This window comes from Lissotriton helveticus, chromosome 7 (assembly GCF_964261635.1).
Source record: "Lissotriton helveticus chromosome 7, aLisHel1.1, whole genome shotgun sequence".
NCBI classification, from domain to species: domain Eukaryota; kingdom Metazoa; phylum Chordata; class Amphibia; order Caudata; family Salamandridae; genus Lissotriton; species Lissotriton helveticus.
Window position 1 is genome coordinate 494,007,816 of NC_136068.1, and position 26,859 is coordinate 494,034,674.

The following is a 26,859-nucleotide window of genomic DNA, read 5'->3' on the forward strand; positions in this document are numbered from 1 at the left end:
TTTATTTTAATATGCAGGGTGTGTCTCGGTAGTCTCTGAAGCCTCGGTGGTGCTAGGCAGTGCCTTATTTGTTTTGTAATCACATGGACAGTACTTATGGTGTTATAAAGTAATACACTCATAGAACTCTTGTAGTTGTATAATTACTCAGGATTTATGTGCCTAAGAGTTACTTACATTATTTTTTGTAGGTGCACTGTAATGTTAAATAGTTTTCATTTTAAATTCTTCTCTAAGCAGATGATTATCACACTAAATAATAGTCAAATGTTGTCAGAAAAAGAAGACGTATACATTCACTTCTTTTCTTAATGAACTTTTATTAAAACAGAAATAAACAAATAAAAACATGACTTTAATATAACAGTATAATAAACAAAATGTGAGATGGACTCCAGTGGTAGCAGAGTAGGTAACCTGCAAAATAAAAATGAAACATGAGTCCTTAAAATTAGATCAATGTTCTTGAATGAGGTGAGAGATTACATCATTACGAAAGGCCAGATCGTTTTTTTCCAAATGCACACTCAGAGTAGTGCCCCCACCCCTCCCGCAGAATCACCTTCAACAGGAGTCTTTAGGGAAGTGCTGCTTGTAGGCTTAGGCCTATCTTATGGTATAGAGGGTATTTAAAATGAGACAGATATGTGACTGAATGAGGTCAAAGATTGCAAATTAACAGAACACTTGGCAATATTGCTTATTCGCACGTGTGCAGTGTGCTTGATATATTCCACCCTTCTCGTAGGCCCACACTGAAGAGGTGTCTGTAGGGAAGTGCCTGCTGGTTCAGATCTACACTATGGTCAAGTAGGTCTTCAAAATGATTCAGAGACGAGACAGAATGACGTGAGAGCACCCTCAAGTTTAGTGATCTGAAAGATAGTATAGAATTAGTAATTGCAGAGTACATACAACTGCACACATATATTTCTGTGTTACGCCTTTGCACACCCAGGGTACTGTATTACATCAACTCCCACTGCAAGGAGGTGTCTGTGCACTCTTTTCCTCCCAGGGTGCTATACCCCATGCACTCCCACTGCATAGTGGTGAGTTCTCATTACTGCACACCCAGACTGCTGCACCCCCTTGACTCCCAGAGTCCGGAGGTGAATGCCCTTTCCTGCGCACCCAGACTGTTGCAAACTATCCACTCCTACTGCCCGGAGGTGATTGTACATTGCTATGCACTCAAGTTGCTGCACACTATCCACTCTCTCAGCCCATAGGTGATTTCTCGTTGCTTCGAAAACAAGCTTCTCTGCTCACCATGTGCCACTGGCGTGTTTCAGAGAGGGTCCACCATATGTCCAAGCAACCTTCTTAGGCGTTGTCAAGATGGCCTTGCATCATCGCAGATTCCTCAAACGTTGAGCTTTGGAGGTGTTGGGGGGAAGCCCATTTGTGAAACACAATCTGTTAGATAAAAAAGAAGATAAGATTGTGCGTCATTTGTTCATCAAAGGAGAGAGGAAGAGAGAAAGTGAGAGAGTGACTCTGAAAAGAATATTTGCAGCCCACCTTTCTGTCAGCGGTGTGTCTTCCACCACGTGCCGAGCATAATACAAAAGAGGTAGGTTACAGTAAATAAATAGCTTAGGTGACTAGTAGTCAACAAAGAATGATGCACGAGGGAGTCAGAGCCATTCACATTACACAGTTTTTCAGCTTTAGGAGGTTGAGGTAGTAAAGGTACAATTGGTATTTGCAATTTAACACAAAAAAGTAGATAATAATATATATGGATCGCATAGGTGCCTAGTAGTCGGCGGTGAAAGATCCACGAGGGAATCGGAGTGCATCACATTACACAGTTATTCAAACTTAGCAGGATGAGGAAGCATACATACATTTGGTATGATTGGTAATTGCCACTATCTTATTGTGGAGTAGAATAACATCGCTCTTTCACACACCTTCCCTCCTCCATTAAAAATAGAACTGTTTGTACAGTTGCAACTTGTTAATGAGCTTCAATTTATAAACAATTAGTACAGTAGTAAAATTTTGCATCCGGTTATAGAAAACAAGTGGTGCACAGTCATACACGTGGTTTCAATCATCACGCCTGTGTCTGGGCACGATAATTGAAACCTCATGTGCTATTGGAGTCTATTGCGCGCAGGAAACGCGTAATAGATACCAATAGGCCATGGACGGAGCAATGCGTCCGCCTTTGGCCAATTGCGTGCAGTCTTTTAGAATAAGTCGCACGCAAAGGCCAATGGTTTAGCACGGAAAGAAACAAACACGCACAACCGTGTGCGATTCGTAGGTTAGGTTCATATCCTCGTTTTTTCACATTGAAATTGTCTTGCGCTGCGTAAGCAGTGCTGTGTACTCCAACGAAGGCGTGAGCTGTACTGGGCACAGCAACAGAGGCGCGAGTGCTGAATAAATTGAGAAAGGAAAGATTGTCAAAATAAGATGGTAAATTTAAGTGTACATAGTATAAAAAAAAAATTCATCTACTTCGCTACACATGTGGGAGCGACGGACATTTGACCGACTATAAAAACTTTCCTGCTATTAGAAAAAAATACAAATGCAATATGATAGGGTATGTAGGACTGCGTACGCCTAAATTGCTGCGTCGCTTTCTTGTATCCAGTCTGCAATATCGCATCTACTCCCTCCAGTGCACACCCAAGCCTCACTGCTCACCTTTTTGCGGACAGATTACCTTGTACATCAGGCAGTCCAGCTCTGCCACTAAGAAGTCTTACATTTGGTGCTGCGACTAGATTTTGCCATGGCAAGGGACATACTCGTGCACCCATCATCATCGCAGGTTCCTCACCCGCTCAGTCCTTGTGGTACCACTAACTCAGTGACCAAAGAGGCCACGCACATGGTGGTGGGGCCCCCTGTTCGGTTGTTCGGGCCTACATGAGGCGTACGAACCACCATGACGGGCCATCACAGCGCTTGGGATGGGAGCAACTCTAAAATGTCGTAGAGCACATGCGCCCGGTCTTTTTTATCGGTAGGGTCACGTGTGTTGTGACGCCAGTGCTGGATGGGTCTGGTGTGGGTGTATACCAGCCATGAGGGAGTGTGTGTATATGTCGTTCTGACAACTAGACCTGGAACTAGCAAATCACTACAATGAAAATCTGGGCCATGTAGCGTTGTGCTTTCCAGTAAGCGTAAGCTGAGTGGACTGGCCTGATGTATGCCAGTGCTACATGTGGATGTGAACAATAACTCCGGAGTTATGGACATGGCTCCGTCGTGAGCTATTTGAGAAATCAAGTGATTCAGGTGTCTGTGTTGTAGTGCTGCTGTTACCCGGGTCTTAAACGCAAATGTGTCATTATGTCTATGAAGTCCCACAACATGGCGAACATGGAAGGTATGGGGAATCACTGATCCTACATTCATGTACAGTTCCACACATAAAAGATGGTGGACATGACGCATTTCTGTGAATATGAATGTTTGTTGTACATTCAGTGGAGTGTTGTAGCTGTAGTAATACAGGGCTTTGAAAGCTTTAGGTTACAGTTTTTGGCACATGAAGGGCAGGTAATGTATATACGTATGTGTTCATTCGGGTATACTGTCGAACTTGGTGCTGGAAATCAATGTTTGAGCCTCGGAGTTGCGTCCTCATCCTGTTATTGTAGAGAAATCACATAATCTACGCGTGCCTGAAAACGTACTGTAAATACGGTGCTCATGTAAATCGCTGAGCAATAGCACACACTTTTAAATGTGCTATGTACTTTGCTTGCAGTATTGTAATAATCCAGTTTCTACATTCGTATTTGTAGAATGAACGAGAGAAAGTTATATAACCGAAGTTTTTGTTACTGCCAGAGGTAAGATGGTTGCATACGGTGTTTAAAGCACAATATAATGCGGTAGGGCCCAGGAGCAGCATTTTACAAACATAATAAATATACAGACACAGAAAGGTAGTTGAAGTTGGTACGGGCACAAGCCTTCGACTCCATTTTATTACGTTGCTGTTGGTAACAAGTACAATAGTAATCATGATATCATACACAGATATTTAATTATAAACAGTTTATGACTTCTGCTCTACAAAGATAGGAGCACTACATGTGAAATAATACACAGAAGATTCTATCGTAAAGGGTTCATGAGTTGTGGTGCACTGAGGTGGGGTGGTTTGTGTGGAGCGTGCGATGATGCGTGGACCAGGCAGACCGCATTGGTAAGAATGTCTTTTGACTACTGAATTTTGCCATAATAATGCCGTGTGGTGATTATTTTTGGTGTACTAAGTTAGTGGTACGTCAGGTGCTCAGTGTGTGCTCACCCTACGATGATGCGTGGTCCGAACGGGCTGCACTCAAAGCATTGACTGCTGCCTACTTGACTGCATCATCTGTAATCATGATTCAAATAAAAGAGGAAACATATATGGAATACGTTGTCAAAATATGTAGGTTTTTTGGACATTATAGTTCAAATTGTGACCAGTGCTGTCCGCAGTGTACACTGCTATTCAGAGTTCCTTTGTACTTGCAGGGTGAATTTTATTATTCAACTAAAACTATAACTGATATAAAAGAAGTTCTTGATGGAAGGATACTAAAGGGATATTGTGTAGGGTTGAGGGACGTTATACTTAGTTTGAATTCTGCCTGAATACTGCCACATTGCGATGACTTATGGTGCACTGGTACCTCTGGCACTGACCGTCTACATAACCTGTGATGATGCGTGGTCCGCACTGGTAGCAATGTTTTTTGCCTACTGAATTCTGCCTTAATAAGGCCACGTGAAGATGACTTTTGGTGCAGTGAGTTAGTGGTACCTGAAGAACTCAGCATGTGCGTACCCTGCGAGGATTCGTGGTTCGGGCAGGTCGCACTGGTGCAATGTTTCTTGCTTACTGGATTGGGTCATGTGCAATCGCCATTCCACCTGAATAGTGAGCCCTCACAATGTAGATCGAAGGCAATAGTCGACACAAACTTTGAGGAATATTTTTTGTTGCATCCTATGACAAAATCTGAGGACGTAGAGTACAATTGTCTCTGCATTAAATAAATCAAGGGTGAATTCACTACTGTGCCTAGTGTAGATGCAATGCTGAATTGAAGTTGTGAACCCTGCTGTCCGCAGTGTAGATCGAAGGCAGTAGTTGACACAAACATCGAGGAATGCTTTTTGTCACATCCTTTAACAAAACCTGAGGACATAGTGTACAATTGTCTCTGCCTTACATAAACCAAGGCTAAATTCAATGCTGTCCGTAGTGAAGATCCAAAGCTGAATTCAAGTTGTGAACCCTGCTGTCCGCAGTGTAGATCAAAGGCAGTAGTCGATACAGACAATACTGCGGTGCTGTGGTGCTGAGTTCGCAATGGACCTGTATCGAGGAGGCACGTGGTCATGGTGGCAGCCACGTGGCAGGGTGAGGACCTCAGATTTGGCAGAGTCTTTTCTCTTTGCACAAGTAAACCACGCCCAAGGCATAGCTTAATTATTTATACTCTTACGCTGGAGTTGCATACGTTGGATCAGCCCACTCTGCTTCTGCTTCAATGGGGGGGGGGACAACATAGGTACATGATGGAGATATTCCCCAGTATCTGAGATAATATGGTTGCGTCCACTGTGTAGTACATTATATGTATCAATAGTATATCTACACACGGAAGAGATTTTGGTGTCTATAGTGAGTTGTTTTTAGCATATCACAGGTAGTCTTAGCACTGTGTAAATTATTGTTGATGTGCGAGTTCCCTACCTTATACATAGTTGGTTGCCACATGTCTGAACATTCAGCTAATGTGCTGTTGAGGGGATATATTATTTTGGGAAGGTCCGTTGCCCTGTTTTGCGCTGCCACTGAGGTAGTAGAAGGGGAGGGGTCAGGAGGGGTGGTTGTAGTGATGGTGGCGCTGGGTGTTTTAATTTTGTTAGATGTCAGAAGTGCATAATTAGTACCTCAATCACACATTCGTCTTTAACTATAGGTATGAGTTGGATATAATTCCCACAGTGCATAATCGACGTCCTTATACTACTTAAATGTTGATGTTAATTTGTTAGTGGTAAATGGAACTATCGCCTTTTTTTTAGGTAGCATTGCAGATTTGCCTTCTTGTTGAACGTATGGGAAAGTGGTGGTTTTTGTATTTTTTCTACGGGTGTAGTGACCGATGATTTTTGTAAATAATCGGTTCGAATATGACTGTCGCCCACCACCATCTCAGGCTTATTTAGCATATTTTAGCCTAATATAGTGATATGTAGGCATGTTTCTGACTTTACCTTGTTTTCTAGCAATGCTGACTATTGCCTTTGACATGCTCTCATGTTATCTTACCTTGCAATTTATACTGTCACATAGCATGGTGACGTGTAGGCCTGCCACACTACAAAGTAGGGTTTGATTATGTCTCTTTCTGTTTCTGACTTTATCTTGCTTAATGGCAGGGCTTGCCTATTGGCTTTGGCATAATCTTATGCCATCTTGCATACTAATGTTGGCTCTTTGCAGGAGTAGTGGCCTATGCTTGAGCAACTCCATCTTCTGAGCTGTCGCCATCTTCTGAGCCTTTCTCGGTGAGAGGACATGTTTTACTTTCAAGTTGTTGTTCACCCTTCTTAAACTAGAACGGAACGGTTCTTGTCAGAGGAATGTGCTCACTCTATGCTGAAGTCATAACATACGCCTGTCCAGCCGAAGCTATGACCTTTGTACAAAGTGGTACAGGAATCTGATGGAAAAGGAGGGGAGGCTTGCTAGAAGCTTCGACCGACGTTTCCACTTTGTACTAAAGGAGGTGTCTGAGCTCTGATCTCTGTTAGTCATTTAGATCGATATCTGGTAGTCCATCATGGGTGGTGATCCGTCACGTTGCAGACGTGCAGCTGTGACCGTGAAACAGGAGATCCTGATTAGGCTGGAGAGACGGGCCCCCTCCAGCGAAGTGGAAGCAAGATGTGTAGAAACTTGGTGAGGTGTTCCACTAAGTCTTATATTCTAACTGTCTTTGCTTAACTATCCCTTTTACTTTCGGGTTCTGTACATTTATATACATATAAGTTTTATATGTGTCTTACTAATTGCATTTAGCAATTACTTAGGTGTTATTGTGAAGAAGGCCTATTGTGACATATTAGTTATTTCTTTCATTTGTCATTCTATCATTGTGTAATGTTGTTGCATCGGAAGGATGGTAAGTTTCCCTTCCTGTAGGTAATTGTAGAAGGAGAGTTGTTACGCTTCCATCTAGGGAAGTATAAATTCTAGTTATTCCACCCCAGGCATTGTTAGGAGGAGCGTGCGTTGCTGCTATTCCGAATCCTCTCGTATGGGGAGGTGTGCGAAGCCCTGCTGTGACAGTTATGTGATTTCCGAAATCTCTCTGAGGTGGGGTGGTGTGCGTTGTGATTTCCGAATCCTCTCGGAGGTGGAGAGGTGTGCGTTGTGACTTTATTTGTGAGCTCCTCTGCAATGGCCATCTATCTTTAGTTTGTTGCTAGTATTATTCCTTTCTTAGGTAAGTGTTGTGAAGTGTGGTGTGTTTCTGGGTCCTGAGAAAGGGTGTGGTAAGTAATACCCTGGTGATTGGCAGAAATAACAGAATTATCGGGTCATTACAACAGGAACACATAGTTTGTATATTATTAACGTTAGTTGCGGTTTTGGTTAGTAGGGATTTTGTTGGAGGAAGGAATCAATTGGAGAGTGGTAATATTTGCAGTTTTTACTTGGTTGAGAATGGGATGATAATTAAAAAAGATAGAAAAAAACAGATATGCTAAATGAACATTATAATTAGGAATGATCATTTAAAAAACATTTGACCTTCACTGAAAAACCATAGGTTTCAGGCAAGTTATAGTTAGGAATTATCTTTTAAAAAACCTTAGAAATTCACTGAAAAAACCATAGGTTTGAGGGGTGTTATAGTTAGCTGGACAGTTCACTCATACAAAACCATTGAAATTCCTCAGTTATATTTAGTTGTACTAACTATAACTCTCGCGCCCGCAATCCACTGCTGATGCTGTCACATATTACATCATTCATGACATGGTCAGTGACATCACTGATGACATATCAAATGACATCAATGATGACATCACTGATGACATCATCCACGTGACAATCAAATACACCTCATCATACATTAGTATAACCTTTCATCACTCACTGTAAAATAGAGAGTACCATATTTGAATCCATTGACACACCAATACAAGTTTCTAAAAACCCATTCAGTGGTTCCTAGATCTACACACACATCTAATCACTTACCTATACATTCACTCATACATGCTCTCAATGACCAATAGAACACTATCAAATTTATGTATACACCTATATCGACATTACATTCCAGTACACATCCTATTCACTTATGCAGTCATCCTACTCACTAATGCAAACAATGGATCATACTTACATTTACTCAGGTACACCCTTATACAAACACCACTTCATTTATTCGTATAGATAGTAACTCATACTTAGTGTGTTATAAAATTACTATTAGAAGTATATAGTTATCCATACAGTCACTCATACAATCACTGAGTCTTATGCATACTTATTTATATACAACAAATGTCACATACACTGCCTTTTATTTTTTTAATTTGTTGGACATGTACCATTGAGAGATATATTTGTTGATCACCACCCCCATAAAGATATTCACTCACCCAAACAACTGTTATAACATGTAGTCTTAACCTCAAATACCTACTGAATCAACTATTCACACATCTTTGGGCAGTCACACCCCCCCACCGAACCACACACACATTCAACCTCCCATACAAATACTAAGTTAACTAATCAATATCTAATATAGACTTTCGTGTAGCTAGTAACCAACTGGTGCTGCAGTTTACGCAACAACTGACAAAGTTATATAGATATTCACACAGTTTAGTCACTATCCAATATATTTAGTGAGACACTATAAATTAGTCAAGTAAACAGTCAATCACACTGCTACTAAATCCTCCATCCAGATACTTATATATCCACTCATTTTTCAATGTAGATTGCTATATATATAATACATATTTAAGTAATGAACCAAACCACATTCACTGGATGATGTCATTAGTGATGTCATCAGTGATGTCATTTGAGATGTCATCAGTGATGTAATCAGTGATTCCACTGACCATGTCATGAATGATGTAATATGTGACATCATCAGCAGTGGATTACGGGCGCGAGAGTTACAGTTAGTACAACTAACTATAACGGAGGAATTTCAATTGTTTTGTATGAGTGAAATGTTCAGCTAACTATAACACCCCTGAAACCTATGGGAATTGCACACGCCATTGGAGACAGACGCCGGATTCTCGGCAGGACGGAACAGGAGGCACCACAAATAACCGGAACCAAATTTTGGAACACGGTGTAAATCGAGGAGCGGATTGGTCGCATATAGAGCAAAATCAAGATCTAAATCAAAATTGAGAGAGTCCTGTTCCGCCTTTTATCCCTTACGGTCGGGCATAAGTCCTGTTATATATACAGCGTTTGAGATACCTGTGCAGACTCGAGCAACAACGTAACCTGAAGACTACCCTAACCGGGTTGGAATTATCACCGGTCTAGTGAAATTACAATACACACCTAGAATAGAAGGAAGCCCTGAAAAGTCAAAGCGACCTATGCGACCTATGCTATGGCGAAACACGTGTCGGCTGGCGCTGTGTAGCTCGAGCATTAAAAAGAGAAATTCTCAACAAGAAGTGGACAATAATCTTATTGTTTTGGCCTAACATACTATTGTATTAACTACATGTTTGATCCAACTGTGTGTGTATAGGAATTGTTCTCAAATACAGATGTTGTGTGAGCAACATCCTTAAAGGGGTTGGGAGGGTCACCCCTTTCCTGTGGCACCACTACCCAAAATCATCGAGCCTTACAGGCAGCAATCAGAAATATAGCGGAGCGCAACTAGTCCCTGAGAACAAGAACCATGCCCTTGGTGTGTACCCCTGAAACCTAGGTTTTTTTTCAGTGAAGATATATATACACAAACCATTTCAGACTTAGAGTGCTGCATATATTATGCAAAAATGCAACAGAGAACTCTGGATAGTTCCTAAATTTAAGTGTACAGCAGCTCCTGTATAGAGCACCTTACAACACCAGCGACACTCTGAATTTGCTCACCTCAAATGTCTGTTTTACTAGCTAAGTTCTTAAGCATATGATTAGCGCAGTGCCGTCCACACCAAGCTAGAAAGGGACAATTACTACAGCAAAGTCTTAAGCATAGAATTAGCACATTGCCATCCATGCCTAGCTGGAAAATCACAAAAGCCTTTTAGCACTCCATGTACAGTATTATAGCTTTGAATTTGTAAAACACCATCGAAGCCAACATGGAATTAATAAAAACAATCTCTGACATGTGTTTCGCTATCGTTATATCTCTTCAGAGAGGTACTATCCATGGTCACTCCCACAAGTACTACTAATTTGTATACCTATTAATGCGTAGATCTCCCCCACCGTGGCAGAGATCTTTGTACAGATAAGTTTGGAGAGGTGAGGTCGTTGGTTTATGAATTGCATTTTATATTACATGAGTATTACTACTTTATATACCACAAAATACAGTTTGTGAATCGGTCCCTTGGTACGTTTTTATATAAAAGCAAATCATCTCTATGACCGCCCTCACTTTCCTTCGCATCAGACAAGTTCTCGCTTTACAAACCCACGCACCTCTCAAAAAAACCGTTAGCTAGCTAACCCTCCTTGTGCTTGATGTAAAAAATCCACACAAATGCGGTTCGTTCAAAAAATATTTTTTTTATTGATTTGTTGACATATATTGACACAAATGAACCATATGGGGTATATCTAAGGCAGATATTTGACTCACTTACTGCAAACAGAGATGTTATGTTATCTTTTTGCTTTGTAAAGCATTCCAAATCGCTCTTTGCTGTTTCAAGGTGCTACTAATCAGCTGAGATAATTCTGGGAACATAGCTACGTCAGGGAATCTGAAGGGTTTTTATAATTTTTCTGTGGTCAAGGATAGATTTAATGATCTATGATAAATTGTTCCTTGCACGTGCTGCCCAAATCGAGATGAAACCCAATCCTAACCTGCTGTTCCTAAACTTCGAGATAATGACCATAAAATACGTAACCTGAACTCAGCTTTGTTGGCACACTTGACTGCCGGAATTGAATACCTTTCCACTGGCGCTCATTTTAAAATGCCATGCAAGCCTTAACAGAGATGAAACAACCCTTATGTTAGTTAATTTCTGCTAGTAGTCTAATATAAACAAGCTCTGTCGTAGAACTAGCAGAAATAGCAATGTCTTATTCCATAGTGGTTTGCTTAATGTGTCTGAAAGGGGTAGTATTTTGAATTACAACATACGAAGCATTCAATTTAGCATAAACGTTGGCCTCTCATCTTTTTCAAATAAAATGAGAGCTGTGGGGCAAATTAGGAAGTACAGTTGTGTAAAAAAAATACTAGCAAATCAGTACTTTTAAGGCATGATTGACAGGTGGCCAGAGTAAAGGGTATAGCATAAACCAAGCCCCAGCATAGTACTTTCGAGAATAAACTAACAAAAGGGTTGTTTCATCTCTGATTATTGTGGCATGGTATTTTGAAAGCATCGTCAGAGGAGTGGTACTCAATTCCAACAGTCGAGAGCACCAACAAAGCTCTTATAAGTAAGGTTAAAGAAAACCGACTAGCAAGTGGGAACTGTGATTAAGGGATGTTTTGATTACTTAAAGACAGGACCACCGGAATTATGTGGTTGTGCGGCCGCTGCGATTTTCGCTTAATGTGAGATTTGCGGATTTTGCCACATAATCCACCATCTGTCACATAATCTCCAGATTTTAATGAAAACATAATTTTGTTTCTAGCTCAAACGGTTCAAAAGTTACTAAATATGAAACCGCACATGTTGTAGCGCAGTGGAAGGACCTTTGTAATGCTGGAGTGGTCTCCTTTCTTTTGCTTATTGATATATTTGAGTGTTACATGGCACTAATGTCATGCAGCCAGTGCACAGAAAGTGTTACTAAGTTTAAAAATGATGAAATAATGAAGTAATATTTCACCACATAATATGCCTTTTCTTTCCCAACCCTGCCGTATAACGTGGCCCTCTTCTGCCACATAATTCCAGTGGCCCTGCCTATAGGAAATCTTCATTACTCCGAGAGCTAGTCCTTCTCACCACTTTCTTGTTTCCCCTCTGAATATACTCTCTGGGTCCCTGACTAAAAGTTCTTGCTTGATTCTGTCAGGTGTTGTCACAACTGTGGAACGATTGGGATGTGGGGCGATTGTTGTTTTAGTACTAGAAAGGGAAGACAGACTGGTCTTTAAAGAATAAATAGCTAAAGAAAGTCTTCCCAGCTAAGTTATTGAGGGTTATCTGTCTCGTAGGCAAGTAATGAAATGAGATATTAATAAATGGGCCTCCATTGGTCAGTGTAGAAGGTGTAAATCTGGAAACTGGTTGTGGTTGTTACCCCTGTCCACAGCCACAGACTCAATCCACCTGGTCCGAGACTGACTCCAGGCTCACAGCTGGAACACACTAGTGTGCACATGCAGTATACTTCCTCCCTCTGTTTAATGCGCAGGATTGACCAGATGCACTGAGGTCAGAAACTGGGATCTGAAAATTTCGAAATTCGAAGGGTACGTGGCTGGGCCTTAAAATGTGACATGCTAATGGTGGAAAGGCTGGCCAGAATCTCACTCTGGAGAATCTACTGCCTTGCAAAAGGAAAAACTACTCTACTTTTAGAATTACCAGGCCTTCATTTATTACTAAAAGGAGAATATCTTATTTACGGCAGGAGTTCGAGTATTCTACACTCGGGGCCCAATCTAAATAAGATTTCCCTACTTAGCACCTAAGAACAGAATCAGGGATAGAGCCAAGGCCAGAACTAAAGCAGCCCTGACAATAAAGCTCACACAAGTCCTTCCTAATTTCTCTCTCTCTCTCTCTCTCTCTCTCTCCCTCTCTCTCTCTCTCTCTCTCTCTCTCTCTCTCCCCTGCTGTCATAAGTCCCATCATTGAGTGGCTCCATTTCTGATGCGGTAGGGGGGCATTGTGGAGTTTTTTCTCCTAGCTTAAGACTCCACTTAGAATTGTCCTTCTTTGCTTCAGTTCTGTCTGGCTCCATAGTCTTTTTCCAAAATTCTAGTAAAGTAAACCCCTCTTAAGCTGACTTTCATAAATTTATCAGGAATTCCGATGGTCTCTGATTAATTTAATGATTGGTCTTGTGAGAGATCTTACTCTCCAGGGCCTTCACTAAGGGGCCGATTAGGATGGAGGATTTTCCGCCTCCTTCGGCCCGGAGGAGGCGGAAAATCCTCTGCGGAGTCACCAAAGACCCACCGCCGCATTACGATGGCTGGTGGGTCTTGGTTTCTGTCCGCTGCTTTTCCGCCGCGGTCGGATTACAACCGCGGCGGAAAAGCTCTCATTTGGCTGGCAGTGTCTATCAGACACCGCCAGCCAATTAGGATGCATTTGTAAACATGCTTTTCCGCGGCGGTTTTTCCGCCGTGGAAAAGCATGTGTACTTTTGATTTTGGGGGCCCGGTGCGGGCCCCCAGGGTGTAGGCGGGTGGGGGGTGCACATGGGGGGTACCTATGGTACCCCCCAGTATTTACATGCACAAAGCGGCAGGCACCGAGCGGTGCCTGCCGCTTTGTGCATGTAAATGTAAAACATGCACTTTTAACATTGCGGCGGGTGCTGCTTGCAGCAGCACCCGCCGCAATGTTAAATATCCAGGATGTGACCGCCAGGGTGGCGGTCACATCCTAATTTGCACGGAGGGACCGCCGCAGCCCATGTGGACGGTCCCTCCACCTCTGGGATGGCGGACGGACGCAAGTCCGTCCGCCATCCTAATCGGCCACTTAATTTTGAACAGTTTGGACTTTTTAGGCTCTTGTTGGTCTTTAAAATTAAAATACTTAACACGTCCCTGTGATATAACTATCTCATTTAGTTGAAAATTTGCTTTAGTAGTCTAGGAATTGGTAAGACACGCCTAATCGTTTCCTTGGTAATGCCGATTATCAGGAGTAGGAAATACGTATTCCACAATTTCCGTGAAAGAAAGTCAATGCAGTGAATTATTCAATGGGGAAATAGCATAAACTCCTCCCTCTTCTTTTTATGCCTGCACTTTACATTTGTCAGTTTTCTCCAGCTAATGATAAATGGCACAGTCTCCAAAAGTAGGATTATCAGCATGTCCCATGCATCTGATACCACTATTCATCTTTCTGCTTGAAGGTCCCTAGTAGAGATCATGGCAAAAGATAAAAACGGGTTTTATGACTTGTAGGAGGGAATGTTTTGATTATTTAAAGGTTACATTACAGGTTACATTCATTGAAGAATAGACTGAATTTTAATAGTGCCCCCAGAATCTTCTCACACAGAAGGTTGGGGGTCGGTGCAATAAGACCCAGCGAGTTGCGGTCCACACTCGATCCTATATGTGTACTGAAAATTTCCATTCTTTAAATAACATGTCTTTGGCCGCTCACCAGGCGCAGCATCAGCCGCCACATGACAGCTTCCCAAGTGGTCATCGTAGGTGACATCCTTATCCCAGGCTTCAAGTACAAGCTGCTTGCTTGGAGAAAGTGTTACCATCCCCATTGAAAAGACTGCGTTCCAGCGAGGGTTTGCGTTATCTTTCACCCAGTTTGTGCGATACTCCTTTCCATCATAGAAGACCTTCACGTATGGATCGGGTGGGTTCCCTGCAGCGTCCCCTTTTAGACCATTGGCTCCAACCACCACCACGGTCATGGTTGCCAGACCCCTGTTCTTGGCGCAGCAACCAGTGGAAAGGAGGCTGCTGGATGGGCAGACACAGTTGCATTTCACCTGTGGATCGGGGGAGGCCCCGCTGGGGCAGGCAGGGCAGGTTTTCGTGAGAGACTTCTCAATAATGTAGTCGGTGATGGCCTTCTTCAGAAGTTGCTTCCTGGAGTCCCCGTAGGGCACTAGTTCATGGAGTGCGGCTAAGGAGTACGTTGTGACATCTGGGGTTCCCTTGAGGGACATTATCCAGTCCTCATATGGGCTGACCTGGTTGTCTCTGGGGAACAAGAGATCAATATGTGCATCCAAACTTCCTCCAACAATGTCAGATCTCCTGTCCATGTATTTTTCAGAGAACTTCTGTTTGAGCAGCTTATGTTCTTGCAATACCTTGCATTTTTTGATTGCTGACTCAACCGATATGCCCTTGATTGACAGCGAGGCCTCCACCCCCAGGCAGTCCTTCACCTCCTCAGTGCTGAGTTCATCCAGGGTCACCTCGCAGGTTCTCAGGGCTGTGACCTCACTGACACTCCCCCCTAGCCGCACTTGCTTGATGTAATGGGTGCCATAGATGTCAATAAGGTTTCGGAATCTACTGTGGGTCGTGGAGTTGTATACTTTTGGGAGCAGTTTCAGTTGATCGGAGAATGTTCGCGATAGCTTTGGAAAATCATGCACTCGATATCTGTAAAAGAAAAGAAGAATGCTGCCATTATCTAACACTTTGCAACAGCATGCAGAACAGAGATAACTTGTGACATCACATGCTCTTCAACCTGGAATTTTCTCAGGAGGTCATATCATATGACCTTAACCCTGATGACATCACAAGTGCCATCCCTTCACTGAAGTTCCATAATAACTACATGATTTATAAAACAACATACCAGGGACATATGTAAATTCTAGATTCCATATACATCAAGCTGGAGACATGCTTTTGAAAGCTCTGTGGGGTAATACTTGACCTGAACTGCAGAAAGTGAATGAAGCAAATGAGACAGGCCTCTTTTAAGAGGGTTCAAGGGGTAAATATTAAAAAATAAAATGGGATTGAATACTGCATTTTAAAGCACAATTTCCACAAAAAATTGTTAAAATGCCATAGGTTCTGAAAGGACACTCCTTCAATAGTCAGTCCTTTTTAAAGTGTTTCAAGCCAAGAAAACCTCACATTCCCCAGGAGTTGGTCCAATTTTTTCAAAATGTGGTATATGGAGCCCCCCATATGTTCCATTGTGCCAAGGACACCATTTTGTCATGGGTGTCCTCTTAGTCAAAAAAGAATGTCAAAATGTTGGTTTTACCGTCCATCAATGATTTCCATGGGAATCAAGCCTATGTGTTGGTCTGTAGGCTCTGTGTCCCCTGTCTCGCATCTTGAGTGCTTCCAGTGTGGCCCCCTCGTCCCTGCGTGCCCATGCCTATTGTGGATAGTTCACAAGTAGAGGTGGTACTCTCCACAGCGGGCAACAGGTGGGTTTGTGCGAGGTCTCTCCCCTTCTGCCAGTCGAGGGTGTCAGTCATCTCCTCCAGGCTGTTTCCCCCTGTCTGGGGTGTCTCTCCTGCCTTGAGTATTTTTCTGCGAGGGATTAGATCCCTTCAATGCCTGAGTAAACCTTATGTCAAAAATTACCTCAGTGTATCAGGCCAACATTTTGTCATGTTTGCACCCATCTAATATGGCATGGTTGGCCTTCCTCATGACAATAATTACCTACGATATGGTAGTGGCAGTATTTTGCCATGGGAGCCGATTGCTAAGAATTTACTCACATGTGCCAGTGCCAGCAGTTTTCCACCGGTGCCCTATGTGCCAATAATTACCTCTAGTATTCCATTATCATAATTTTAGCATTATCCCAAGAAACGCCTGCAGTGCAAATTACCTCTAGTTGTAACCGTAATCTTGATTAGCCAGTGGACACGGGGAAAGAGAGGAGCTGGACTCCATTCCCCACCAGTCATCGTGGTCCAATCTCCGCCACAATGCCAGCTGACTCTGCCCTCGCGCCAGGAGGCACATAATTGCCCACCTGGTCTCCCACAGCGCTGGCTGTGCGCGGGCGTGCCCGGGCCGTGTCTGGGGAAAGACTGGGCCAGGCCTGGCCCCACCCTTTAGGTCCGACATTGGTGGGTCAGTAACGTCTTCTACGCCACCCACAACTGGAGCGGTGTGATTTTGTTGATCTGCATCTAGGTGCCAGAAGGACAAGGTAGCGGTCGGGGCTGGGGACTTCCGACTGCAGGACAGTGACGATTGAACCACCTTGTCAGGTAGAGCAAAGGTGGGGCTTATTACATTTGTTTCGTTAGCGGTCCTTAATAATGCAGTATCTGTACTTCATGCCTCGCCAAATGTACAAGTGATGTTGCTGTCTAGTGGCAAGAGTAGACTCCTCTTGGTAGACTTTTACAATGCGGGATCAATATTCGAGGGTGAGGGTAACATACCGCAGCTGGGGTTAGTATTATGGGGTTGTATCCTGAATGTTCAGAAGTGTCATCATATCTTCTTAACAGGGGACTTTAACCGCATGCGCGCTAGCGGCTTTCCCGCTGCGCGCTGCGATTCGCAAAAACCCGCGTTACGTGACGAGCTCAGCTCGTCATCCGCATAGCGCAGGTTACGCCCATGACCAGCTGAGCTCGTCATGAGCGTAGAAGGGGTTAATATCCACATGTGTGGGGATATCAGAAAAGGAGGAGTGGAAGCCATGGGTTGTGCACGACAATCTGGCCTGCATATGGAGCATACCCCTCAGGGTAGCGAGCTTAACCACTTTTCTGCTTGAATTTGACTTAAAATCAGTAATAAATAAATTGCCCCCAGGGAAAACTGACATTGCCCTCACTTTTATTGGTAGAGGGTGTGAGACTTTTATAGATTTTACTTTTGTATCTACCCCCTTCTTTTCTTTAGTCACCGATTTTTTAATTCAAACAAGTGAATTCAGTGACCACAATCCTATTTGCATTACTACAGGCTGGTCCCAAGTACATGGACGTTCCGAGGGGGGCGGGGGAGGAGCCTCTCTCAAAGTGGCCGAGGCAGGGAGGAATTTAAAATGGGTGTGTATACCACCAGAGGCATTTCACGAGTCTGTCATAAATCAGTGTCGTAGGGAGTTTGCCATTTATCTCAATGGCGAGGCTGGTGCCTCGGACATCTTGGGTGCTTGCAGCACAATGTCCACTGTCATCCGGAGGCTACTGCGTGCCCTGGACGGGGGCAGGGAGCCTGCAAGCCCAAGATGGTTTGATTCTGCATCTTCCCAGGCTTCTAGGAAGTTGAGACAGGCTCTGAGCGACAAGCCCCCTGACATGCTGGCTGTTAAAGGTCTTCGTAGAGCATATAAGGCTGTGTTAGCAACCCGTAAGTCCACCTTGAAGAACGAGGCCTGGTCGGACCTAGTGGAGGCAAGCACATTGCAAAACAGCTATAAGCTCTGGGCTGTCGTTAACAGCCCATTTCTCTCAGAAGAGAATGCTCACCTATTGGACGCTCACATCACGGAGGAAGATTGGGTTCATCATTTCGAGGGTATCTTTCAGCCAGACTCCACACCTATCAAGAGGCAGAATAGGGTGGAAGGTAAATGCAAAAACAACAGTTGATGGACAGAATGCAGAACAATGTCATATATTCACCCCAGTACAGAGATCTTGGCCTAAATCTGTCGTTTTTTTGCTCACCACACCACCCCAGTTCAGACATGGCCATATGCAAATCAGCCTTGACCCTGTGCCGCATGGGAACAGTCCAGCCCGAACTGCCAAGCCATGTCTTCCCTGGACCGGAATAAAGCATCCTACGACCGGTTTCTGGCTATCAGCCATCTTCAGCCAGGATAGCTTGACTCCAGTGGCGTGGAGAGCACGGGACTCAAGTCTGAGCATACCCATCCCACTCGGGGTGACAAATGCAAAAACAACAGTTGATGGACATAATGCAGAGCAATGTCATACATTCACCCCAGTACAGAGATCTGGGCCTAAATCCATCGTTTTTTTGCTCACCTCACCACCCCAGTTCAGACATGGGCATGTGCAAATCAGCCTTGACCCTATGCCTCATGGGAACAGTCCAGCCCGAACTGCCAAGCCATGTCTTTCCTGGACCGGAATCAATCATCCTTGGACCGGTTTCTAGCTATCAGCCGTCTTTAGCCAGGATAGCTTGACTCCAGCAACGATGGATTAAACCCAGATCTGTGACTGGGGAGGAATGTTTTGCCATTGTGCAACATTCCGTCCATCATCTTGTGTGTTTTGCCGGTTTCTGGCTGATAGCCAGAAACCGGTCCTAGGATGATTGATTCCGGTCCAGGGAAGACATGGCTTGGCAGTTTGGGCTGGACTGTTCCCATGAGGCACAGGGTCAAAGCTGATTTGCATATGGCCATGTCTGAACTGGGGTGGTGTGGTGAGCAAAAAAAGCGATGGATTTAGGCCCAGATCTCTGTACTGGGGTGATGTATGAAATTTTTCTGCATTCTGTCCATCAACTGTTGTTTTTGCATTTGTCACCCTATGTGGCAAGGGTATATCCAGATGTGGGTGCCTTGCTCACTACGCCACTGAAGTCAAGCTATCCTGGCTGAAGACGGCTGATAGCCAGAAACCGGTCCTAGGATGCTTGATTCCGGTCCAGGGAAGACATGACTTGGCAGTTCGGGCTGGACAGTTCCCATGAGGCACAGGGTCAAGACTGATTTGCATATGGCCATGTCTGAACTGGGGTGGCTTGGTGAGCAAAAAATACCAATGGATTAAACCCAGATCTGTGACTGGGGGTGAATGTTTTGTCATTGTGCAACATTCCATCCATCATCTTGTGTGTTTTGCTGTTCACCCTATGTGGGAAGGGTATGCCCAGACGTGGGTCCCTTGCTCACTATGCCACTGGAGTCAAGCTATCCTGGCTGAAGACGGCTGATAGCCGGAAACCGGTCCTAGGATGCTTGATTTCGGTCCAGGGAAGACATGACTTGGCAGTTCGGGCTGGACTGTTCCCATAAGGCACAGGGTCAAGACTGATTTGCATCTGGCCATGTCTGAACTGGGGTGGCTTGGTGAGCAACATAACAGTGGATTAAACCCAGATCTGTGACTGTGGGTGAATGTTTTGTCATTGTGCAACATTCCATCCATCATCTTGTGTGTTTTGCTGTTCACCCTATGTGGGAAGGGTATGCCCAGACGTAGGTCCCTTGCTCATTACGCCACTGGAGTCAAGCTATCCTGGCTGAAGACGGCTGATAGCCAGAAACCGGTCCTAGGATGCTTGATTCCAGTCCAGGGAAGACATGACTTGGCAGTTCGGGCTGGACTGTTCCCATGAGGCACAGGGTCAAGACTGATTTGCAAATGGCAATGTCTGAACTGGGGTGGCTTGGTGAGCAAAATAATGATGGATAAATCCCAGATCTGTGACTGGTGGTGAATGTTTTGCCATTGTGCAACATTCCGTCCATCATCTTGTGTTTTTTGCTGTTCACCCTATGTGGGAAGGGTATGCCCAGACGTGGGTCCCTTGCTCACTACGCCACTGGAGTCAAGCTATCCTGGCTGAAGACAGCTGATAGCCAGAAACCGGTCCTAGGATGCTTGATTCTGGTGCAGGGAAGACATGACTTTGCAGTTCGGCTGGACTGTTCCCATGAGGCACAGGGTGAAGACTGATTTGCATATGACCATGTCTGAACTGGGGTGGCTTGGTGAGCAAAGTAACGATGAATTAAACCCAGATCTGTGACTGGGGGTGAATGTTTTGCCACTGCAACATTCCGTCCATCATCTTGTGTGTTTTGCTGTTCACCCCAGAGTGAAAGGTAAGGCGCATCTCGTCTTCTCCGAACTAGAGGTTAGAGCGGGCATACTAGGCCTGACAAAGAGAAAAGCCCAGGGGTCAGATGGGATTCCACCAGATCTCTATATCGCCCATACAGACAGCTGTGCGCCCATCCTTACTACTATTATTAATGCCTCGGTCTGGGCTGGCCATCCTGATTCTTGGGCTTTATCAACCATAGTCTCGATATTAAAAAAGGGCGACCGGACAGCACCTCATGCTATAGGCCCATCTCCCTCCTGGATTCCGTGGTGAAGGTGGTGGGCCACATGATTCTTGATAGATTGGTATCTTGCGCGGCTAAAAATAATTTATTTTCTGAGATTCAATATGGGTTTTGCCCCGTTCGTTCCACTGTGGAACAGTGTCTTAATTTGTATCTTGTCTTGAACAAGTATACGGTGGCTCGTGCCTGCCCTATATACCCAGCCTTCATGGGTCTCTCCTCAGCCTTCGACTGTGTGAACAGGTCTAAGTTATGGCAGCTGAAGGCATCCGTCTGCATTGATAAGAACCTCATTTGGTTTTTGAGGGATCTTCATCGAGACTCTAGGGCAGTAGTATGTTATTCAAAGGACTTGAAAGTGTCTCGCCAACTAAACAGAAAGAGGGGGGTGAGACAAGGGTGTATCCTCACACCCTTTATTTTTAACTTATATATTAATTCTTTGGAGAAGGTTCTTTTAGACACTAAAATAGACACTCCTCAGGTAGGCAAGTGCAGTCTGCCGGTCCTCTTATATGCGGACAACGCAGTCCTCCTGGCAAGGACTGCAAGGGTCTTACAACTTCTTCTCAACTCTTTTTCCTTTTTTATGGAGGAGCTGGACTTATCAGTGAATCATTCTAAGTCATACATCATGCAAGTGGGCCCTGGTAATGCGAAGGAAGAGCAGCCCATTTTTAAATTAGGATGTTCGCCAATACCTGAACCCAATGTCTTCTCCTACCTGGGAGTGGTATTTGACGACTACCTGAGCTGTCACCCCCTGATTAACCGCAAGAAAGGGGACCTAGTGAAAGCCTCTGCTTTGCCAGCAGAGTGGGAGGGAAGACAATAGGGGACCTCCTGAAAATTTACCAAGTAAAATGTATCTCTAAGGTTAGGTATGGGAGTGAGATATGGGGTCATATTGAACTTGGGACTGTGCAGAGCACCGAGAACTCATTTTTACGTAGTAGTCCTCTCAGTTCCGTAATATACTCCATCTTATGTTGTTCATGAGGAACTGGGGATGTCTTTCCTTGCTGATGATCTAGCTTTCCACCCTTTGTCCTTGTGGCACAAAATTTGGTAAAAGCAGGTGAATACACTTAGTAAAGACATCATACGGGATTGTCTCACACTTGATTATGCCTTGCATATCCAATGGCTCCAGTACATAAGAGTTGGCCTCGCCAGGCTAGGAAGAGTAAATCTTTATACGAACCCAGAGAGCATTTGTAAACGGGACCTCGTTTGGGTCAAGGAGTGTTTTTTTAAGAAATTGTCATTGTGATAGAGAGGATAAAGAGCTGTGTAAACCGAGTGTGTGAAAATATGTCATAGTGAAAACTGTGCCTAGCACTGAGCCTTACCTTTTAGGGCTCAAAAGCCCCTCCAGCCGGTTTCTATTGACGAAGTTCCGGCTCGACCTTTTTCACTATTTATTGGCACACCCACAAGGTTCCCATAGAGGTCAGTGCTTTATGCCATGTGGCTGCGATGGAGAGTCTCCTCAGGACATGATGCACTTTTAAATGTTTTGCACTGTCTTTGTTGTACCCAGAAAGTTATTTATTATCCCCATTTTAAAAAAATTGGGTTTTAGGAGGGTGAGACCACTTTTATCTTTTTACAACTTCTTTCTAGCGATAGTGTTTTGTATACCCTTAGTTTTTATGGGATGCCATTAGACTTAGGAAAAGCTGCAACTAATATTTGTATTGCAAATCATGTATTTTTTCTTGTGTCTTGATTATTCGGATTTGAGTACATCTGTGATTTTGTAACTTGTATGATGGTCACTGTCGTCTGTTTCACTTTTATGGTTGTATACTTAAAGCTGAATAAAGTTTATTGATGATGAAGCAGCATGTGTGAGTAATTTATCCCTCGCTACCCTTCCCCTGGAGCTCCCCTAAGCACCTTTGCCTCGGATTAAGGAGGTGGGTCTATTAGGTTGATTGTTTAAATACGCCATGGGGAAGAGGAAAGGTGCCCCCACGTGTTCCCCACAGGACTTAAGCAAGGAAACCATTGACTCTTTTTTGGTAAAAGCAGTGGGGGCAATAACCAAAGAGATAGAGCAGAGAGGTGTCTCTCTCCAGATAAGGCAGGGGCTGCTGCGTCGCTCCTGGAGGAGTGTTTGCCCCAGGTGGCTGAAAAATCGGCAGAGGGTGCCCTGGGACAAGGTCAAGATGAGGTAGCGGATGACATAAGAGGCTCCAACTGTAAAAACAGTTTCAATCGGGTCGGGGACAATCGATATTTGCCCGGCGGTATTGCCTCTGTGACCCTCTAGTTATTTAAATCAATGAAGAGGCAGGCGCTGGAGACTGGAAAGCAGGAAACAAGGTTTTTTATTCTCTCCGGAGGAGAACACAACGAAACGGACAGAAGGTATCGTTCAGAGGTGCTCTAACGTACATTTGAGGCCTGGCCCCTTATATACAGTGTTTTACGGTTTTTATTGCAGTTTACAAATATGTGACAAAGCTTTGATATACGGAAAGACATACCCGGAATCCCCCTTTGGGGCCCGTTCCCACACACATTTACAGTTGAAATCCCCACCCCAATCACAACAGGTGGTGAGCATCGCGCAGCTGGATAATCCGCCGATTCACGGGATGAGGGGAGTCTGATTGGATCTCATGGGGCGGGGGCTTTGATCAACCCGGGGATTTCTTTGATGGGGGAAGCTTTCTATTGTACGGGGAGGGGCGAGGGTGGTATCGGCAGAGCTGGGTGTCGGCTTGGGAACGGGGAGGAAAAAACGGGCACACGGGGAAAAAGGGGGTTTGCATCTAAGGGCCGGAGATCATGAAAGGAAAGCAGGGAGGTGTCGCGCTGGGAACAGGATGAGGGCCGGGGGCAGAGCAGCGCCGAAGAGGGGTTTATGACTCCAGGCAGGTGCAAGCAGGGGGGTGGTCAGCGGGCAGGCTTAGCGAAGGCAAAGGGCTATGTCAGGGGCCAGCGGCATGCAAAAGGGTTGGTTCTGATCGGGGCATCTTAAAATGGCGGACGCGCGCAACAAAAGTGTGGCATCAGGGGAAGAGGCAAGATGGCGCAGATAATGTTCACCAAAACGCACTAATTTTCCACAGTCCCTCCTTTAACATATTCAAGACATCTTGTTGGTTCATCTTCCACTCGGGTCTATTGTGGTGAGCATGAGAGAGAGAACTGTAGGAAACCCAAGATAAAGAGTTGTAAACAATACATTTTGAGGTTTCTAGTTTTTAGGAGGTGCACCTATTTGATGAACTTTGATAAATTTGTTCAGCAGGAAAGTCATAGGAATGAAATACAAAAACGGCGAGCAGCAAGTACATATCATAACATAAACTGGCAGGTTAATACATATTTCGGATTCGGATTGGAGCAGGATCAATACAATGGTGGCTGGGAGAGAAATGAGGCGTAGAAAAAAACGGTGGTTTGAGGATGCCAAATGTTCGAAGTTTACGAGTTCTCATTGTTCTTTGTGATCTTTCGTTGGCGCTGTTGAGCACCGGCGGTGGAGCTACAAGTCCGGCTCTGTTCTAAGTTCTGCGTTGCAGGGCACGACCCTTTCCTCGCGTTTCTGGTCGGAAAGGTCCTTTTCGCCCCGTGTCCTTTGAGGTGATTGTCAGAAAGTTCCGATGGAAGAAGAGCGTTCAAGACAGTCCATAGGGTAGGTCAGAGGAAAAAGGGGGATGGAGCAAGGCCAAATTAGGAACAAACTAGGGGACCGAGAGACTTCAAATAGGCGGGCGTGTGACGGAATTCGGAGAGCGGGGACTTGTCGACAGGCACTGGACGTCGAGCAGGGGCATCAGGTCGACCCTTTCTTTTCACGCTGTCGGAAACAGTGCCTCGTCCTGCAGCTCTTTTCAGTCGTGGTCTCGCCTTGGCTAATGTCGCAGGTGTCCCTTAGTCTGCGGTCGGGCCTCGTGCTCCCACATCCGGTCCTTCTCTCCTCCAACAGCAGTACCCTTAAACAAGTTTGAAAAGACAGTTTTTTAGAAAATTTTCGGATGAAGATAATCAAAAAAGTCTATTTCTCTCCCAGCTCCAGGCAAAGAATGAAAATGTCCGTCATTTTTAACGTTCACAACTGGCATATGAATGACCGGTGGCGGACCTGCTGGATTTACTATGACTTTCCTTCAGAATCATTTATTACAGGCATGACGGTTCGTCTGATGGTAACCCACCTTCGGGGGACAAATCTGGCAAAGATATGCCGTTCTCTAGAGTTTCACATTTACAAAAGGGTACAGTGAGTCGTCAACATGGTACTACACAGGTATTTTGCTGAGAGACGAACATGGCTAAACATTTCCTTTTTATCGGTGCATCCTGTTTTTCAACTACTGCGGGGTTCATTTTGATGATTTCTTTACCTTGGTCTAGTCTGTTAACCTTGTAAAACATCATTCTGGGTCCTACGTAACCTTTTACAGCCCGGTTACTTAACTAGGAGGGACAGGGGTTTTATGGGAGACAACCAGGGACATAGACAGGGGAGGCAACGGAGGTGATCGTTTTTCTGGTTTCGGTATTGCGACGATTCGGGGAGGGGAGGGTCGCGTATTCTGAGGTCCTTGTTTTATACTATAGGAGCCGTTGACATGTAGTTCCCTTATTTCGGGCCAGATTAGGGAACCTCTGTTGTCTTACCTGTCCTTTTCCTTACGGCCCAACCTGGGTTTATTGACTTCTAGCGGAAAAGGAGAGGTAATGACGCGGCCTCAGGGTGATTGCATTAAAGACAAATGTTTGTGCAAATACTGACGGTATTTGAAGCCAATTAGGTGGTGTGCTAGGGGTGGCGATCTGCCAATTTCGGGGCTAACCACTCGGGAGAGTGGTAGTGCAAAAAAGGGAGAGAGAGAGAGAGAGAGAGAGAGGGAGAGAGAGAGAGAGAGAGAGAGAGAGAGAGAGAGAGAGAGAGAGAGAGTGTGCAACGGCAGGCTAAATAGTGCACGTGCAACGGAGAGGGCGGCAGTGCATTCAAGAAAGGCTATTTAGTGCATTACACAGTAAAGGGTATTCACGAGTCCACGTTAGAATCTTGTAATCATGCAGTTTGAGCATTAGACAGGGTAGAGGGGACGTGCTTTGGGAAAAGGAAAGAAGAAAAAAGGAGGTACCATTTTGTCGCACTTTCTCGCATTCTCGGTCCTTTGACCAGTTGGGTCAATGTTTCAGTCACACACACACACACACACTCCCTCACAGTTTCGCATCATACGTGACATGGGTTCATTCTTCCGGTCTGGTTTAAGGGTGGTCATTTTTTATCAGGTTGTGCTAATATTTCGGGCTTGTTCGATACGTGAGTAGTTTGCAGGCGTGCTTGGGCACTACCCTGCGGCGCTAGTCCGTTTCGTGTATTTGGACATGGCAAGGTCTCAGATCTTCGCCACACCTCGGCTGTAATTTCTGACGTAACCTGCAGAGGGAGGAAAAGAGGGGGGGGGGTGGGGGAGACAGCATTCGCGCGCATTCAAATACATGGATTCATAAGTCCTTTACTTACCTCTTACTCGTCTTTTCCTCCTTGGGGCAGGGTCCCCGGAGATATGGTTTTCGGAGTCGGGGGGTAGTGTGTTCATGTAGGGCGTGTGCGGGGAAACATAAAAAGGAAACCAGAGGTGCCTAGTGCGAGGTATCTAGTCAAAGGATATATCTTACTATCGGGGTCCTTAAACCTCTTTCGACGCCGTGGCGTTCTAAAGTTCTTCGGTTCTTGGGTCCCTGCTACTTCGGAACGTTGTACTTTACAATATTTACATTATTTCATTTCACCCTCCTTTTACATTCCCTCATTTACACCATTCGTTTTACCCATCCTTGGAAGTCACGTTCTTCCTCTACGCGAGGGTTCATGAGTCAGTCGCGTACTTTTAATGCGGAGCGTCGGGTTGTCGATCCGATCCGTCCTCCAAGGCCGGGCAACCATCTTCTTTTAACCTT

The 26,859-nt window shown here is 44.7% G+C and overlaps 1 protein-coding gene and 1 long non-coding RNA gene across 4 annotated transcripts in view; both read right to left on the reverse strand.

Annotated features, from left to right (window-relative positions):
• Positions 1-303: 303 nt before the first annotated feature.
• On the reverse strand, positions 304-2,864 carry LOC144768664 (uncharacterized). The gene is made up of 2 exons (XR_013598607.1): positions 1,273-2,864; positions 304-417 (listed from the first exon to the last, which is right to left on the reverse strand). It is a non-coding gene; the product is annotated as an uncharacterized LOC144768664 (long non-coding RNA).
• Positions 2,865-10,776: 7,912 nt separating this feature from the next.
• Positions 10,777-26,859, reverse strand: part of LOC144768663 (perforin-1-like) — a 111,972-nt gene continuing 95,889 nt past the window's right edge. Inside the window, exons 3-5 of one of the 3 annotated variants that reach the window (XM_078652484.1) lie at positions 13,912-15,524; positions 13,572-13,747; positions 10,777-13,529 (exon numbers count right to left, since the gene is read on the reverse strand). In XM_078652484.1, coding sequence (XP_078508610.1) covers positions 14,438-15,524 — 1,087 coding nt within the window. In that variant the 3' untranslated portion in view covers positions 10,777-13,529; positions 13,572-13,747; positions 13,912-14,437. Of the gene's footprint in view, positions 13,748-13,911; positions 15,525-26,859 lie in introns of all 3 variants that reach the window. The other 2 variants (XM_078652485.1, XM_078652483.1) reach the window with 2 other exon arrangements.